We start from the raw sequence: 17,146 nt of genomic DNA on the forward strand, positions 1-17,146 counted from the left end.
GTCTGCTCTGTAGCTGAAGACAGTTTTAGACGGTGAAATTCTATTAACGTGCCTAAAAGCAGTATCATCACAAAATAAGATAGCTGGAATTTGGTATTCTAACTAGCTCCTTGGCTTTCCTTCTCTACTGACTTTAACAGTGGTTTAGTCTGACTCTTCTCCACACTCGTCCCATGGAAGCCATTTCTAAGCTCCATGCTGTCACGATCATTTGGCACTCTGCTGATATTCTCTTCCTTTTGCTACTCAGGAGTCGGACAGTGGGATGGTGTTGACGTCAGATGAGATAAAAAGCCCGAAGAGGCTGGAAATCCGTTCTTGGCCTTATGGGATCATGGCTCTAGCGTGAGTACTTTTTGGTATTTCTTTTTAAGACCTTGTCCCATTCAGAAAAATGCTTCTGAAATGTGCATTTTGTTTCTGATTCCAAAAGGAAAACTGTTAGATGATCTAAACAAGCTAGAAGGAGAAACAACTCTGGATTTCAGTCCTATAGCTTAAAAAACAGGAATAATGTATTTTAAGATCAAGAAAGTTATAATGTAAACTTTTCTTCCAGAAAGAATTTCAACATAAAACCAAGCTGCAAGTCTCTGAAAGGAATGCTGCACTGTTGCATTTAAGCTACAGGAAAATTAATTAACATGAAAAGTGTTGATTCACATGATAAAAATGAAAACTCATTTCATCAGCTTTGAGCACATAATGTCTCGTCAATCAATTTAACTCTTCTTCCAAAATGCCAAGTTGCCTTGTGATTCTGAATCACATTCAAAAAACCCAAAAGAGTGCTCCCTTGTGAAGCTGGTGTCTCCTGGTCATGATCTATCTCCTGGGGCAGAATATTCTGCACATAGCAAATGACAGGAGCAAAATTGCTGAGAATATACATATCTACTTTAGCTGTTTCTTGACAGCCTCTTCAGTGTTCTCCTTTACTGATGGAACAAAATTTGAAGATCTTGATTTATCCAGAAAATAACATTTATAATTATACTAGTGTCTAACAAAGCTATGTCTAACTTTATGCATACAGAAAGACTGGCACCTTTGCAATTCACGGGACATGAGAAAAGTCAAAAAGGCATGTATAGTAAAGAATAGTGTAAGCACTGCAAAGCAAGTACATTTACCAGAACCGTGATTTCTACATTTGCTTTATCATAGCTATGAACTCAGGCCTACAGAGAAGTCCCTTAGTCCTACCACTTTCATGACCCTATGAATTACATTGTTCATATTAGGTTTACAAATAGAGGCTGTGACAGTGTTTGCTATATGTTTGTCCATTGGTAGTACAGACAATCACAGAATAAAAGCAGGTATTTAGCTTTTAGCTAACAGTTAGCTCACAGTTCTGTATGCTTCTGTAATGATCAGGCACGGGGAGAGAGTTGACCTAGTAGTGAAATAGGACTTCACCTTCCTAGAGATGTATAACAACAGTGACCCAATTTACTGATTTAATGTCAAGTTGTAGAATTTCGAAGAGTAGCTACCCAAAATATTAAAAAAGAAACAATTCTGTAGCAAGGAATTTCACGTCTATTCAGTTAATTAAGCTAATTAGACTTTTACTGAATTGCCTAGAGTTTTCTCTGAAATCTATTGATGACATTTCTATTAGTTTCCTCTGTTAAGCTCAATTACCTTTCCCACCAGAGCAATTGCCTGTTCTACATCAAGTCACCATTTTTCTACATTAAAGAGAAATGATACATGAGAAAAAAACAGGGCATTTTCTGCATAGTATGGCTCCACATTCACACAAGAGTGCATAGTCAGAACGTAACAGTATTTCAGAGGGTCTAACTCCCTCACTCGGAGAAAAAAGTGAGATGGAAGGAGCTTGCCTTGTCTTTTCAGGCCTTAAACCCACAAGTTCCTAGATGTTTGAAGGCAGGAGAGAAGGAGAAAGAGGAAAAGGGAAAAGGTTACATAAGGAAGGCTAGAGAGCCTTGCAGCACTAACAGGGAGCATTCAAACGCTACAGATTCTGCTGGGTAGGGGTGTGACTTCAGGAATAATGTTGTTCAGCAGTATTTCCCCTGTGGTACCATCCCAGCGTTGTCCCTGTTGGGGGATAAGCAGAGATCTAGATATGGTTCCATGTTTTTATCCTATGAGCATGCCGAGAGGATTTCTGCACAGCACAGTGCATTGCTATGGAGACCAAATGGCACCAGCTCTAAAAAAAGGAGCTCACATGTCAGAAACTGCATTACTGTGATGCTTTACCTGAGCTGATTTACCTCTCTTTTTCTGCATGATGTCATGTTGACAACAAATCTAACACATACCCACACACAAACAGCCTCCCTGATAGGGTTTATCCTTCTAAAGATTTCTGTCAGTCACCTCTGACTGCTGTTTCCCCTACTGCATTTCTCCCATTTGGATAAATAGTTGGCAGAGGAAGGTTTTCTCTCTCCCCCCTTCCAGGCTTTCTGCTGAAAATCAGAAAAATCAACATCCAGCCAGATGTAGAAACACAAAAATTCCCTAACAGCCTGTTCTTTCGAGATTTCCAGGAAAACCTTCTGAACTGCTATCAGGCCTCCCGGGAGTGAACATGAAGTAACACGGCTCTGCTGGGTTCAGTGAATCTCTGCCTGACCCACACCAGCTGGGGCTCTCCCCATTTACAGTAACGCTTCCATAGGGATTCCATTCATCGCAAGATACCTGATACTTTCTGACTTTCTGTGCCAGCCAGACCACGAAAGACCATCTTAACGGAGGTCTGCTATGAAAGCAAACCCTGCAGCAAGCTGTGTTTGTTGTCTCCTTATTCCCAGGACCCTAGCTACCATTGAATGGACAGAGGTGTGTTTTTTCTTGGCCACATTCTTCACTGGGTGTTTGAAGTCCAGCTGAGAAAGCTATTTTGTCAGCTTCTTTTTCTTTTTTTTTTTTTTTTTAATCTTGCAGACTATATCGGCACAAATAACATTTTTATCATAGTCGCAGAGCATCCTGATGCCCTCTCATTTGAGGACATGACACCCCTTGGCGTTCTTGCATTGCTAACTTGAAAAACAAGCCTCAAAAGCATATAGAATAGTCTAGTAGAGGTCAGAAGAGAGTGCTGGTTTAATAGGGGAGATAAAGTCACCCTTGTTAATTGTGTATCTCTTTCTATCAGAAACATTTACTCTGGATCCCTTTCAAACAGTCTTTCTTTTCTAAAACAAAACTGTTCAAAGGCTTAGCATGTTTTCTAAACCAGGGTGGTTGCGTTTATTATTTTTGCCAAAATCTTGCTGTTTATTTATCTTGTATTCATTTCTCTGTCGAGTTTAAAATTTGGCAACACTACACACCATGAAGTGTCACAGTGTCAAGAGTTTATTGAAGATGAATCTGATACTCTGGGCCTGGGACCACTGTTAGACTGGACCAACCATTTCGGAGCTCTAAGCATTTTATACTGCTGAAATACAAAATCACAACAGTAGCTGTAGTGAGAGACAGAAAGATTGACCAGGATAATGACACTGGAGTTAGCATTCAAGGAAGCACATTCAACATAGAGGGGATTTAATAATGGGATGACTCTGGTGTCAAGTTTCATCTCGTAACATTAACAGGCTGCTGCCAAGCACTGCTTTAAAATTCTCCCAGAGACTGTATAATCGAGTTATTGTTTAAAATTATAATAGGTTCGATATCCGCTCAGTTGTCCTCCCTTCATCCTCTTCCTTTCTCTCCCCAACCCAATAAACCGCAGTTGCTCTGAAATTACTTATCTGGTTCTGGCCAAGTCCCATGACACCAGCTGACTGAGGCTCTGCTGATACGCTCTGGGCTCGAGATGCTGCATCCAGATCACATCACTGTGGGCTCTGCCTTTGTCAGAGCCAAACTACGCCTAAGGCGAGTCAATAATACTGAAATAAATTCATTTTGCTCAGGAGCATCAGGCACTCATGTCCAAATGCAAGGTGCCGAACAAAAATGCAACCCAGCTGACTGGGCTAGAATCCTTCTACACCATCTCTGAAAAAAAGAAGCAAGGAAATATGTTTGCTCCACAGTAGAACTTAGCTTCAGAAGATTTTTCTTTTATGATGAGCACACTGAGATAGCAAATGTACTTACTGTTGTGTCACGGAGCATCTAGCACTATGACCTGACCGGAGCTCTCCGAAAAATAAGTAATTTTGAATGAGTAGCTACTCGGGAGTTATGTAAGCCACTCTTTTCTAGGATTATACTATATACTTACGGTGGCAAGGACTAAAAGGAGAACTGTGAAAGGCTGTGGTCCCCCACATGGTTTTGACTGCAGTGCTTTTCATCTCACTGCATTTTGAGTGCTGGAGCTAGTGTCAGGGATGCTGACCAAGTTGCCACACGTGCAAGGGAACACATACTTAATGAGTGGGTGGCTTTGGCCTGTTAAAACTTTATGTTAGCTGTACTTTGTATTTAGAAGTGTTCCAAAAAAATTAATTCTTCATTCTAACCCCTTGAGTTTTCTGTGCCAGATTACTGATGCACTGATACAGCCAGAGGGGAGCCCAGGATTAAATTCTTACTGCACAGCACCCCATCTAAAACGTATTAAAGCAAACTGTGAATCAGTCACACCTATCAAAAGGAAAAATAACCCTTTTATTCCATTCATTTCAGAAAAATTAAAAAAAATTAATCACTCTTACTCTGTGCCTCATTAAACACCTATGAAAGCTGTTACAAAGCCCTGCAGCTCCTACATGTTATTATGAGATGTGGTCATGAGACAAACGGCTCTACTTGGCAACGCTCTCAGCCCAATTCCTCATCCTTCCCTAAACACAGCTTCTGAACAAGGACAGGATTTCTACATGGACACCATAGTCTATTAGTTTTTCCTATTAAGGGCATGATAGTCAGGCATCTCATTGCAAAGCAGTAAGAGCTGCTCCACAGCACTGGGAATAAGTGCTGTACTTGGTACTGTAGTTCCTCACTGGATAGGGTGATTTTCCTACGGTTATCTCTCTTTCTCCGTGCTCCTCTTCAAGTCACTGACTCTGAGATTTAGGCTAATAGAAACTGGCTCCCTCTCACATAAAATAAACAGCTCCAGTAATGATTTCCCAGCTCGTTGATGATTTCAGTATTTTTCTACCTCTAACCAAAATCTCTGGTTCATACAGTAGGATGAAAAAGTCTCATTAGGTCGTTTAGGCCTTCTAGCTCTTACAGGATTATCCTCTGGGGTATCTTCTAAACAACTCTGACACTTATACAGAAAACTTAAAAGAGATTGTGCAAGATTGCTCAATATTCAGGTTAACTTTTCCTTCCTCTAGTTTAATTCCCAGACTTTTCAGCTTCATCTGTACCAGGAAATCTGACAGCAACTGCTAATGGCTGTCACTACCCACAGGACCACACTTGTCCAAGCTTGCGTCTGGGTCATGAGATCTACTGACTATATTGTGGCCCCACACGGACACACTGCATGTGCATGCGGTAGCACAGAGCCCAAGCTCTGTGATAATCAGACTGCTTGACACAACCCTCTTTACAGACCCGGCAGGCTTTCAGTTGTCAACACTGGGTCCACACCAGTAGGTTCCTCCACCTCATTTGGTTTTACATCTAACAGACTCAACCCTGGCAGCAGGCTCAGGGACTCTATAGAAATACAGCCTGAAGTGGAGCAGGATTTGCTGGTAATTACAAATGTCATTCCTAGTTGATTTGGTGCTACCGATTTGCATTCTTCTAATCATCTAGCATTGGTTCCTCCAGCGCATTCATCACTTCTATACTTCCCCCCCATAATCCTCCCTAGCTTGTAGTTATCTTTCTGAAAGAGAGAAGTCCAGTGCTGTGACTTGGCCAGCTCTAGTCTCAGCCTATGAAACAAAGCTGAAGCCAGCTCACCACATCCTGCGAAACATGTTTCGCCAACCAGCACCCCACAGAAACGTGCACATTATGAAAAAGGGTCCTTTAGGTTACAAAATCTGTTTGAGGTCAGGAAATGGCAGTGTTCAGATTCTCATCCTTCCCCTTATCCTGCCTCAAAAGGTACACAGTCTTGCAAGGACAAACGAGTATTCAGGTTGATGATTATGTAAAATGTACCAGCTCAGGCCAGGAGCAAAAGTGTTTCAGTTGAATGTCATGGTATTCACACAACTAATCTTCAGGATTGTGCTGTGGTGAGAATACTAACGGTCAGGTGGGACTGGGCTGAGACATTCACAGTTATGAGCAAATTTATCAAAACTGAACATCTCTTTTATCGCCTCCTGCAGCTGCAGCACTCAGAAGTCAGGCAGAGGCAAAATCAGTAAGGAAATACCTTTTGGGGCAGTGAAATGCCAACCCAGGAGAAACACTGAGCCAAGTAATGGCTAGCTTTTAATGAAATTATTTAATTACATAACCATTATTAACTTCTGTAGCTGCATAATTGTGTGATCAATCAAATCTAATGCCTTCAGTCAGAAAATGTTTATCAGTGTGGCTCAGGGAGAATTTTTCTATCTTGTACAGGGTAGTACAATTGGCTCAGAGCAGAAAGGGGTTTTTGCTTTCCCCTGAAAGTACTGACCACTGCCGGAGGCAAGAGTGATGTCTGATGCAGCGTGGCAGTTTCTACGTAGCAAATGAGATTTCAAGGACATACAGAAAAGGCATGCTGCAGTCTTGTTTTCCAATATTCAGTCCAAGCATATGTACATTTCTCTGTTGCTGAGCACGAACAGACTAGAATGAAATGTCAGTAATATAGAGCATTAAGGGGAAAAATGCAAAGACCCTTGGATAGCTTTAATTTAGTAAGTGCATTTAGATGAAAGGAATAGTTTTGAAAGTTAATTGCATTTCGATCTGCCATAAGACATCTAGCGACAAAACTTGCTTCTGACCTAACTTATCAGCTTTCTGTCTTTGGAGCAAGTATTAGATGTCAGCATTTAAGACTGCTTCTTCAAACACCAGCACGGTTTAAGTGATAGATAGAGTCATTCCCAGATACCCAGGCTCCTGACCTACAGGGGCAGAAACCTAACAAGAACACTTGCTGGGAGTCTACATGGGTCTGAAGATTTCCCATTGTGTGACCAAATGAAACCCTAATAACATTTCTTTTTCTCCAGCATTCTGAGATATGCAGGCAGGGGGCAAAGTTAAACAGATACTTTCAAGTTTCCCTCTGTCTCCACTGATGACTAATTCCTGACAAATTAGAAGCCAGAGCATCCATGGAATTGTCTGACATGAGTCAATAAAACTGAACAACAAAAAGGAAAATACATAAATAAACAGTGCTCATGCCAGGGAAGAATTTATCTACAGAGAAAGTGTGTGTGTATCGAAAGGGATAGCTGGCAAATGTATAGTATACCAACTAAATTTCCACTCATGTTTTACTCTAGACAAAGAGGAAAAAGTTAGATTGTGAAACACATTTTTGTTGAAGTTCTCAGGGTTATACTATTTATTTTAGAATTTCTGCTTTGCCACTCAACAGGTTTGGTTTCAATGCCTTGTGCAGGTCTAAAAGCACCGTTACATTAGCTTTAATCTATAATCTCTGCCTTTGCACTTTAGTAGTCACAGAACCCAGGTTTATTCTAGACATGCAAGACATGGTGTGCTGGGTTTTACAACTCAGGGGCTCCGGGTTCATTTCCTAGAGACAAAAGTGGAGATGCAAACATGCTGTTGAGAAGCCACCACAGCACACTAAAACCAGCCTGACTGAGAAGCAGGCAATCTCCCTTTGCAGCTGATTAGAGTTGTAGCTGTTTCTTGTGTCTGAATTTGTCTATGATATGCAGTTATCACCTACTCCACACAGTCCTCCAAGAAAAGAACTACAGAGATAGATAATTCACAGATAGACCCCACAGACTGTTCAGTGTGGTTGTGCACAGATCATAAACCAGTGTTCTGCCCTAGCCAGAGCACTGCACACTCATGACCTTTCCCGAATTAACAAAAATTTTAAGTGACACTAGTTCTGTCAGCCAGACTGACAATATCTGCAGGTTGTGGGAAAAGGGAAGCTTTTGACAGGTTCCAGATTCAGAGGCAATATAACACAACTTCTAAAGTCATAGTAGCGTAACCCAGCAGGACATATTTACCCTTTCATAGTTGAAAGGAGCTGGGCCTACTGGATATTACAGTTCTATCATGCCAAGCATCAACCTGCTCTTAAGCCTGCCGTGGTTCCCTCTGCTGCAGCATCACAAAAACATGACAGCACACACAGCTGGTGTCTTGGGTCTGCTACTTTTCCTAGTCATGATTTTTGTTTCCCTTCCTTCAATTACTGAACCTGTCTCTTAGCTATCGCTTTGTTTCCTGGAGCAGGAGCTGGCTTTGCTTTCTTTCTAAAGCACCCCACTCTGAATCCATGATCAACTGCTGGGGACTGTAAACACTGCAGCAGTACAAATCCAATAAGTGTAATGAATTATACAATTATTTGATGAACTATTGATTATTCAGATTTGGTTTACAGTCATTAGAATGTAGCTTTATGCTATTTTAAACACATGAAGTACACGCACAAAGTGCTTGAGCACTGTCTGATTTCAAGTTCTCCCAAGCACATTCAGAAGCCACTCCGAATTGAGACATGAGCAATGCCATAATCAGTCTGAGTGAGGCTTATCCCAAAGAGATGCACGTTAAAGGGGCCCTAGGCAAAGTAGAGAAGCTCAAAACCCATTCTCACATTGCGATACTTTTGAGAACCAACTCTGAATTATCAGATCTCTTCCGGTGAATTCCTCAGATAAAAGAAACCAAGCTTAACAGAACATTATTTTTAAGGCAGTCTATGACAGAAAGTACCTTTTTTTTCTCCACAACACTTGCTGTTCCTCAAGGTCACCTTGTGATACAAATCGTCTCCAGGGTTCTCCTACTTTTAACATTGAGGTTGCTCCATGCGATGCACATTGCTTCTCTCCCACCACCTTCATCACGTATAATAAGGGAAGACAACAGAAAATGAAAGCTGGCTCTCTCTAATAGCATCAGTTACAGACCAGCAGTTGTAATGTTGAAAAGCACTGCCCTTCACTAGCATACTGCTCAGTAATTATAAAGGACTAGAGAATATAAGAGAGATTTTGCCCTACGCTGTAAGAGTGTGTTGAACACACACTCTTGCGTGCAGCATCATTTTAAATTAGAGTCTGTCAGAGATTATTCATTATTTCATCCTTTATTACATTTAAAGAAAAGTCATAGCCTTCAGTTCTGCTTTCAAAAAAGTCAGATTTTTACTGGCCTGTGTCAGAACAGTGAGAGAGAATATTACTACATGTATAGGACAGGTATGTGGTAAGCTAAAAAGACAGGGCAACAGGACTCCTGGATTTACTCCTAAATCTACTTTAAAAACACTGAGTTATTTGAAATACCTAATTCAGTTCCCTTACACAATTTGTTAAATGTCACTGTCTTACAGGATGCTGCAAAGGTAATAGAAATGCTTTATATCTAGACTTATTTTTTTGAATAATTTTGACCATTAATTACACATAGAGACAAAACCTTGTGGAGACAGGGTCAATATATTCTGCTCTCTGTTCTCAACAGGCGGAGAGCTGTTAGCAAGAGCAAAGAATCCATATTATCTGATCATGAGCGTGAGTCTGTCAAATACCAGCCGGCAGTACAGGTAGAAGAAGACACCATGGACTTCACACTGGAAGACTCTGTTCTCCTTCCTATGGATCCAAACCTGGAATGCCACAGCCCACCTCCGGATTACAACTCCGTCATTCACTACTCAGCCCCTCCGGTGTAATCAGCCCAACCCGACACAGCATCTCGCACCTCTCAACCATGCCTGATCCTTACACACCTCCATGCCCGGATAAGGAGGCTGGGTAAAAACAGAAGGGAAATCTGACAGGACAGTGGTTCATATGTTTCTTCTGGCACATCTCTGATGTGAACAGAAACATTTTAAGGGCATTTTCTTTCTACCTTTAAAGGCCTATTACAACATATGCAGTAAATTAAAATTCTGTTTATCAGAATCATAAGTGGGAGCTGTAACCCAGAACTGCTTGCACTTCTTCCTCCCCTAGCTGGGTGTGTTTATTGACATTTGCAGATTTACAAGTTCCTTCATTCACATTTTATTCCATAAGAGTCATCAAGAGTCTTGTCAAGCTAGTTGTGAAAACAAGTTTCCTTCTACTGGTCCTGCACACATCCTGCAGGGATTGTTTAGTACGATGCTGTAAGGGATCAGTTGAAAACAACAGCCATACACACTAACGCTTTGGTTTTAGAGAAAATCCAAAATTGAAACATCATTCTTAACTTGGGACCTCATCTTCCATAAATATTTCTGAAATATTTTTAAATCCAAAATATTTTTGTTAAAATTGGTGATTTAATAATTTCTACTGCCTATAGAATACACTCCTAAAAATGATATGGCCCAGGGAAAGCAGATGGTATTCATGTATCAAGAGGCAGACTAGCCTTTTGGGCCATCAGGGCATACGACGTGGTTAAATCTGTTTCCTTGTGTTTTCTCCTTGTTCAAACAGCAATTTATTTAGCATAGGTGCAATAGGAAACCTTGATGGAGATGCATCTGTAACGAGCGCAAGGCAAAAGCACTGCCTTAAATAAGAACCTTCTTAAGCTTAAACAAACAGAATTTCCCAGCACACATGCACATATTTGTGTGAATCTGCATAAAATACTCATTAACAACATGAGAGTTACACATAAATGCACATACACCCTTGAGGCACCAGCAGGGTAGCAGCATTTTTATGTTTCCTTTCTGCACACAGGCTATTTACTAAAAAGCAGAAAAAAAAAAAAAAGAAAAAGGAAAAAAAAAATTTCCTTTGGATTCTGTGGCAAATGCCCAACAGATTGATCCTGGGAATTCTAGCCCATGCTAAACTGTAAGCAAATGTGACACACATTTGTCTCTGACTGTCTTGCCAAGGTAAATATTGGTAGGATATGCAATGACCTCTAGCAGGACTGAATCGACCAAATTCTCACATTTGAGAAATCTGTAGTGTGTTTTCCCCCCGCTCAAAAGCTGTGCATGGCAGGGACTTTTGGTCTGCAAGTATGTATAGCCAGGTTCCACACATACCCACAACGAATTCAGAAATAAGAAAATAATTCTTGTCATTTAATGTGCTATGTAACTATCAGAGCTGACTTCAGAAATCTAGGAAGGGAAAAAGTACCTAGGGTTGCAAGCAGAAAAAGCAAGGATGAGAAATATATTCATTGACAGTCAAGACTATATCGTCCTCAGTTATAAACCTCGATCTATAAATGACTGTCTGTGCAGGTTCCTCCAAGGTCTGCATAACCCTTTCCTTTTCTTAGACTTGACACTGATTTGACTTCTTCAGAGAAAAATAATTTTTCTTCATGATTACAAACTAAAAGGAAAAAAAAAAAAAAATCCAGCACTTGCAAAACAATTATATTACCTTGGTGAAGACAGCCTAGACACGCTGGCAGCAGTGAAGAAAACATTTCTGGTTGGTTACATTGAAGTAAACACAAACAAGCCTCAGGAATTATTAAAGGGAGAAACAAATCTCCAAACCCCACACCATGTTTACTGTGAATGCTAAAGCATCTGAAGCATGGGCTCTCGGGAACTGCACTTACTCTCCTTAAGATTCAATGTACTAAGGAAATCACCTGCAGTAACTCACGAGCCCCTTGTTCGTAGTGGACCTGCTAGATAGCTGTGGTCTGTAGTTGCTCTATAGTCATTTTTGCACTTCTTTATGTTTTAGTACCTATGTATTAAGTAGAGCTGGCTATATAACAGAAGAAACTACTGGGAAAGAATTCATCTGATGAGCACCAGGAAGCTCACTGGATCAGTTTGTCATCAAACACTAAATTAACTATCTATAGCTCTGATCAAATAATCAATCACTTCTTTTGGAAATAATTTATTCACATGGCAAAAAGGAAAAAAAAAAAAAAAGAAAGAAAAGGTGCAGAAAGTTTCTTGACTTTACTCTTAATGGCATCAGTGTGAGATGGTTTGTTATTGCACCTTGTTCTGTAGGCTAAGAAAACAACAATGTTTAAAAACCTTTGCTTATAAACTTTAAAATAAGTACATATAGGGAAAAAAACCTGCAAGTATGCTCTCTATTTTGAAAAAGAATAGGAAACACTGCTGGGTGAGCTGTCTGCTTCTAAAAGAGCCGAGAAGATCATCTTTCCACTTTATGAAGGCTGAACAGTAGAGGCTTCTCGGCGACCAGAGGGACATGGAGCATGTTTCCCGAGCGGGACCCAAGCGGATGCTGACGGGGCGCCGGTAGCCAGGCCCCTCGCTGGCTCTCCGCATCGGTCAGCCTCTCTGCACCGCGCGACGGGATTCGAAAGCAGAGCACAGGCTCGAGTGCTCGAGATGCATTTTAAAACACTGGTGGCATTGCCAGCCCCCTGAAAAGTGAGGGCTCCTCGGCAGTGGCAAAACCAACAGCCGTCTCCAGCAGTACGGTTGGCCATTTCTTCAGAGAGCAAAGATACCCTCCGAACCCGCGGTAGTGGCCTTCGACTGTTCTGGAAATGGCAAGTGACTGATGTTTGGGCAGCTGTGTTTCCAATGTTTATTTTGAGTGGAAGATTTTCTTCTCTTTATAGTAAATGTAACAAGCAAAAGTATCACCTGAAAAGTATTATTGAACATGTCTTCTATTTTATTTACTAATATTTTGTTTGTCATTTTCTCTCCTCCCTTAATTTAATTATTGTTCTTTTCTTACAACGATGTATATAGTTTACCCAGTAGAAACAAATATAGTGATTCATTTATATGGTAAAATTTGTAACATTTTAGTCAAAAGAGAAAGAGATACCCAGACATAACAGAGTTAAGTATTGTTACTAAACATTTCACTAATGCTTGCAGGCCAGGCTCCAGTTTACAGTACCCTACTAGTGCCATTTCATAACAGTTCTCTTGGCTGTGAGTATCTCTGGCTCTCATTTATTCTCCACATTATTTAGTTTCAGTTAGAAAACAGGGATCTGGAGGAATCTGGCAGTTTATCTCATTCCTGGAAGTGTCACCATGCAGCTCATGGTAAAGGCGAGAAATTTCCACTGTCTCTGTTTTAATTGAAGGCCGGTGTATTGGCTAGAGGATCAGAAGGGGCCAAATTGATTAAATGATGTGATGTTTATTATTTTTTCAGACTTCTCAGGGATTCTTACTCGACTCCTGTCAGCCACCTGCTTTAGCTAACCTGACTGAGCTCAGTGGTATCTGGTATTAACACGTACCTTAGTTTTCTGTAATGGTGCTTGCTCCTCCTGGTTTTGTCCTTTTGTAAGCCCAGAGAACTAGGGCAGAGGAACTCAGAGCTCACCACAGAAATGTGTTGCCTTCTCTCCAACAATCACCTGCCACATAGGTGTCCAAGGATAAGTGCCTTCACCTGCATGTTATTGTTCAGGCTGGTGTTTTTAACAGTCTGGTTTCCTATCTCCTCTTTTCTCTACTTTTCATCAATTTCTTGATATTTGTTCTTCACAGTCCCTGTGGATTGCTTTTCTCCGCCTTTCAAATCAGATCAGGTATAGGACTCATTTCACTCTGCTATTTCATGTATATTCTGCACTTGCAGAGGCTGAACTAGATAATGTAAAGCAAGCTTTTTTCACATTAAAAATTTTCCAATAGAGGCAAGGGAAACTAGTTTATATTGGTTTGTCTGGAAGCCTCTCTGTATCCTTCCCTGAATGAGAAAAGCTTTTTAATCTATTGATTTTTCAATATTGCTATCTGAAGCATAGCAAATACTGGTGACTATCTATGTGAATCTCATTTTTCTCCTAGTTCTTTCTCAAACAATGAGGTTTCTCTTAGGTTCTTCCAAGTTATACTCACAAGAAGGGGGTCCTAACAGGATGCTGGGCCCACAGCATCTACTCAGGATATCAAGGAAGTTCGGATAAAATCCTAAAGCCTGAATAATAGTCTCAAACAAAACCACTGAAATTTGAACCCATTGAATTTAGATCTATGCATTTAGGGCTACCTGCAGGCATATACTGCTCTGCTTAAGATATCCCACTAATACAAACACTACTCCAGTTAGCCTGCTTGGCAAACGCCGTGGGTAACCTAAAGTGTCCAGGCACTTCTCTCTTTGGTTTTATGCTCTTGTGTACTGTAGGATTCTTAGTCGCCATGTAAGCCTGTAATTGGCCACTCAACAGTTGATGACTTATCTTCTCAATGATCCTTCACGTGGAGTGTTGGCACTGCCTCATCATATCTTCTCTTGCTTTACAGATTTGATCTGGCCCTATTCCAGCTGTAAGGCTGTGGTCTTGGCTCAATGGTCTCTAGATCCCACCAGTACAAACTGGACAACACCAGGAAATTTGCAGGGAAAAATCACTAGCAAATAGCTACATAACAAGATAAAGCATTGTTGGGTTTTCCTGAACACAGGAGTTACCCAGGATCAATACCATACTCAAAGATAAGCTTTTTTTTTTTTTTTTTCTTATCATAAAGGGAATGGAAAATACAAAAGGTAGCAATAATTCTTTTGTCCCTCCCTGCAAACAGTAATGGCCAAACCCTGGGATCCATTTTCCTGTTTTTATACTAAAGTCACAAATCAACCAGAAAGAATTTTGCCAAAGTAATGACACCAGTACCATTTTATGCAAGTAAAATTCAGGGAGGACTTCTGGATTTGACCTTGTCAAGAGTCAATCACTGTATAGGATGTAGGTGTTGAGCCCAAGCACTGGCTTGTTTGTTTGACACATGTTGTTTCCATATTACATTAACACAGAAAACTTGTTGGACTGGGTCATTTGGGACCTCAGGCAAATATGATGCCATAAGGGCCGTGGTTACAGGAAGACTATTGTGGTATGCACCGAGCAGTGTCCCCTTGTCCTGCCTAAGAAGCCCCTTCCACAAGAGCCAGCACATCCTTATTACTCAATTCATTTTTCCTTAGACCTTGAGTTGTCAAAGCAGCTAATGAAAACTGGGAAAAACCCAGTAACTTGGGACTTAAAGAAAATAAACTAAGTGCCATGTAACACTCAAAACACTAAGGAATGTTTGTCTGCCATGTTCCTGTTTGTCTGAAGAATGTATGCACTGAAAACAACGCTTTCTTATGTAGTCACAAATTGTACTGTATCTATTAACCAAAAAAATAAAAAGATTCTATATTTATACAGCCCAGGGCTCCTCTGTGTCATCTCTTGGCTTGAAAAGTATTGTCCTTGAAGCAGAATATAAATAAATAATGCAACAGTTCTGAAAGATTTTTACAAGGCACAGATCTCATATTAATTTCTGCAGGGGGTTCAAAACTTAGGACATAAGCCTGCCACTGTCATCGCTCAGAGGTATCTAACCACTGCATTTGCTTAAAAGAGTCACAGATGAAAATGCTGGCCCAATTTGCTGGAGAAATACACAAATCTAGCTGCCGCCAAGAGCAGTCCATGAAACACAAAGACTGCTGTCTTGTTAAATTTTAAATAAATAAATAAATTGGGCTGAGATAAAAGATAGAATCAGAATTCTGCATTCTAAATAAGACCCATGTTCACCAAACCATGTCAGTACCTAAGTCGGTGAAGATAGTTTGCAGAACATGGTAGCATCTGGGGGTTGTTCAGATTTAAATTTCCAGAAACTGTATTTCATTTCGCTTACCATAATACTCTAAAAAGAACACAATTAAATAAATATTTCCCAATATACAGCCACAATGATGTTATTGAATTCTCACTCAAATAAACTCTGCACTGTCGAAATATAGAATATTCCATGCTCTTATTATGTAGTTAAGGTTTAACATTTAGAAGACTGAGGAAGAAAAATCTCCCAACAAGAGTCAAGTGCAGCAGGCATGTCATTTTCCTTATCAGCTGGCTAATCTTTCTGAAATACTATTTCCCATTCTTCTTTCCAATTTGGTGGCACAGCAGGTAACTACTGGCAGAAAAAATATGAGATCTTTACAGATTTTTAACAGACTGACAAATACTAGTTTCTACTTATGTCTTAAAATAAATACTGTTATTAGAAAAGAAGTGTGTTAGAGTTTCAGAGTCATTCTTCCATTAGCACAGTCTTAAAAGTTATTGGTCTGTGTATTTCGCTAGTCACATTAAAAACTATGAAGCACTCAAGTCACTTCAAACATTTTAGTTTCTCTTCATTCCCTGTTCCAAACAGTCCTAGACATAAATGTCTAAATTATACATGTCATTTGAAATGTAGCAATCTCCTTTCATCCACATAATGAACAAGAACATTCTTCTCTGTAAACTATGAAATGTTTTAGTTACTTATATAACATATGAGTCATTGCATGCTAAGAAATACAGAGTCTCCTTTCTGGGGAAACTAATGTATTAAATGGTGGAAGGGAAATATACAAAATTAACTCTGATTTGCTTTTCACACAGAATGTGAATTATTAATCACATACAGCTTGAGTTACACTTGTGGAAGGTACTCTGTTATGGCATGCCTTGGAAAAGAATTTGGGGAAAAAAGTACAACACTAGGAATCAAGAAATGTAAGTTTTAGTTCTTGGCCAGTGTACATAACTTCTCTGTCCCCTACTTTCAGCATATATGGTATAAAAGAAATTTGTTTTTACAGCAACAGCATGTAGAGATGCAAGATCAGAGAATGTCAATCTGAAGTACTGAAACTTGGTGGATAGGGACTAGCAAGAGAAAAATTTGGGAGTAAGATAAACAGATTTTGGGGTGGTCACATTAGAAAGCTGAGAAGAAAATCCAGCTGAGTTCCAGTCAGGTCCTTTGCTTTCTTCCCATAATGAGACTTAACTTATGAGGGTTTGTAAAGTGCAAAGGCTTTGAAAGAGTGGCAAATACTGTTTAATTTTATATGCTTTGTACACAGTGAGGCCCATAAGCAGTAGATGATAATTTTGTCTCACCACCTGTGAAGTAGCCCACGACTTTCATAGGATCTCAGAAGGCATTTTATTGCTGGCTGTTGCCTGTTTGAAGTGACACACTGAATGTCCACTGCTGCCTGTCCTGTAATGAACTTGCTCTGCATAAAGAGTAGATGAAGCCCTACCAGAGCCATAAATATAACTATTATTTTTAACAGTACTGAAGTCAGTTATG

The 17,146-nt window shown here is 40.1% G+C and overlaps 1 protein-coding gene across 1 annotated transcript in view; it reads left to right on the forward strand.

The window, feature by feature from the left end:
* Window positions 1–15,205, forward strand: part of LOC104367161 (vascular endothelial growth factor receptor kdr-like) — a 141,907-nt gene extending 126,702 nt beyond the window's left edge. The window contains exons 29-30 of the mRNA XM_032983403.2: window positions 251–345; window positions 9,565–15,205. Of these exons, the coding sequence (XP_032839294.1) occupies window positions 251–345; window positions 9,565–9,775 (306 nt within the window). The 3' untranslated portion in view covers window positions 9,776–15,205. The remainder of the gene's footprint in view (window positions 1–250; window positions 346–9,564) is intronic.
* The last annotated feature ends 1,941 nt before the right edge of the window (window positions 15,206–17,146 follow it).

The sequence above is a fragment of the Tyto alba genome, unplaced genomic scaffold (genome assembly GCF_018691265.1).
Source record: "Tyto alba isolate M040663 unplaced genomic scaffold, T.alba_DEE_v4.0 Super-Scaffold_5, whole genome shotgun sequence".
NCBI classification, from domain to species: domain Eukaryota; kingdom Metazoa; phylum Chordata; class Aves; order Strigiformes; family Tytonidae; genus Tyto; species Tyto alba.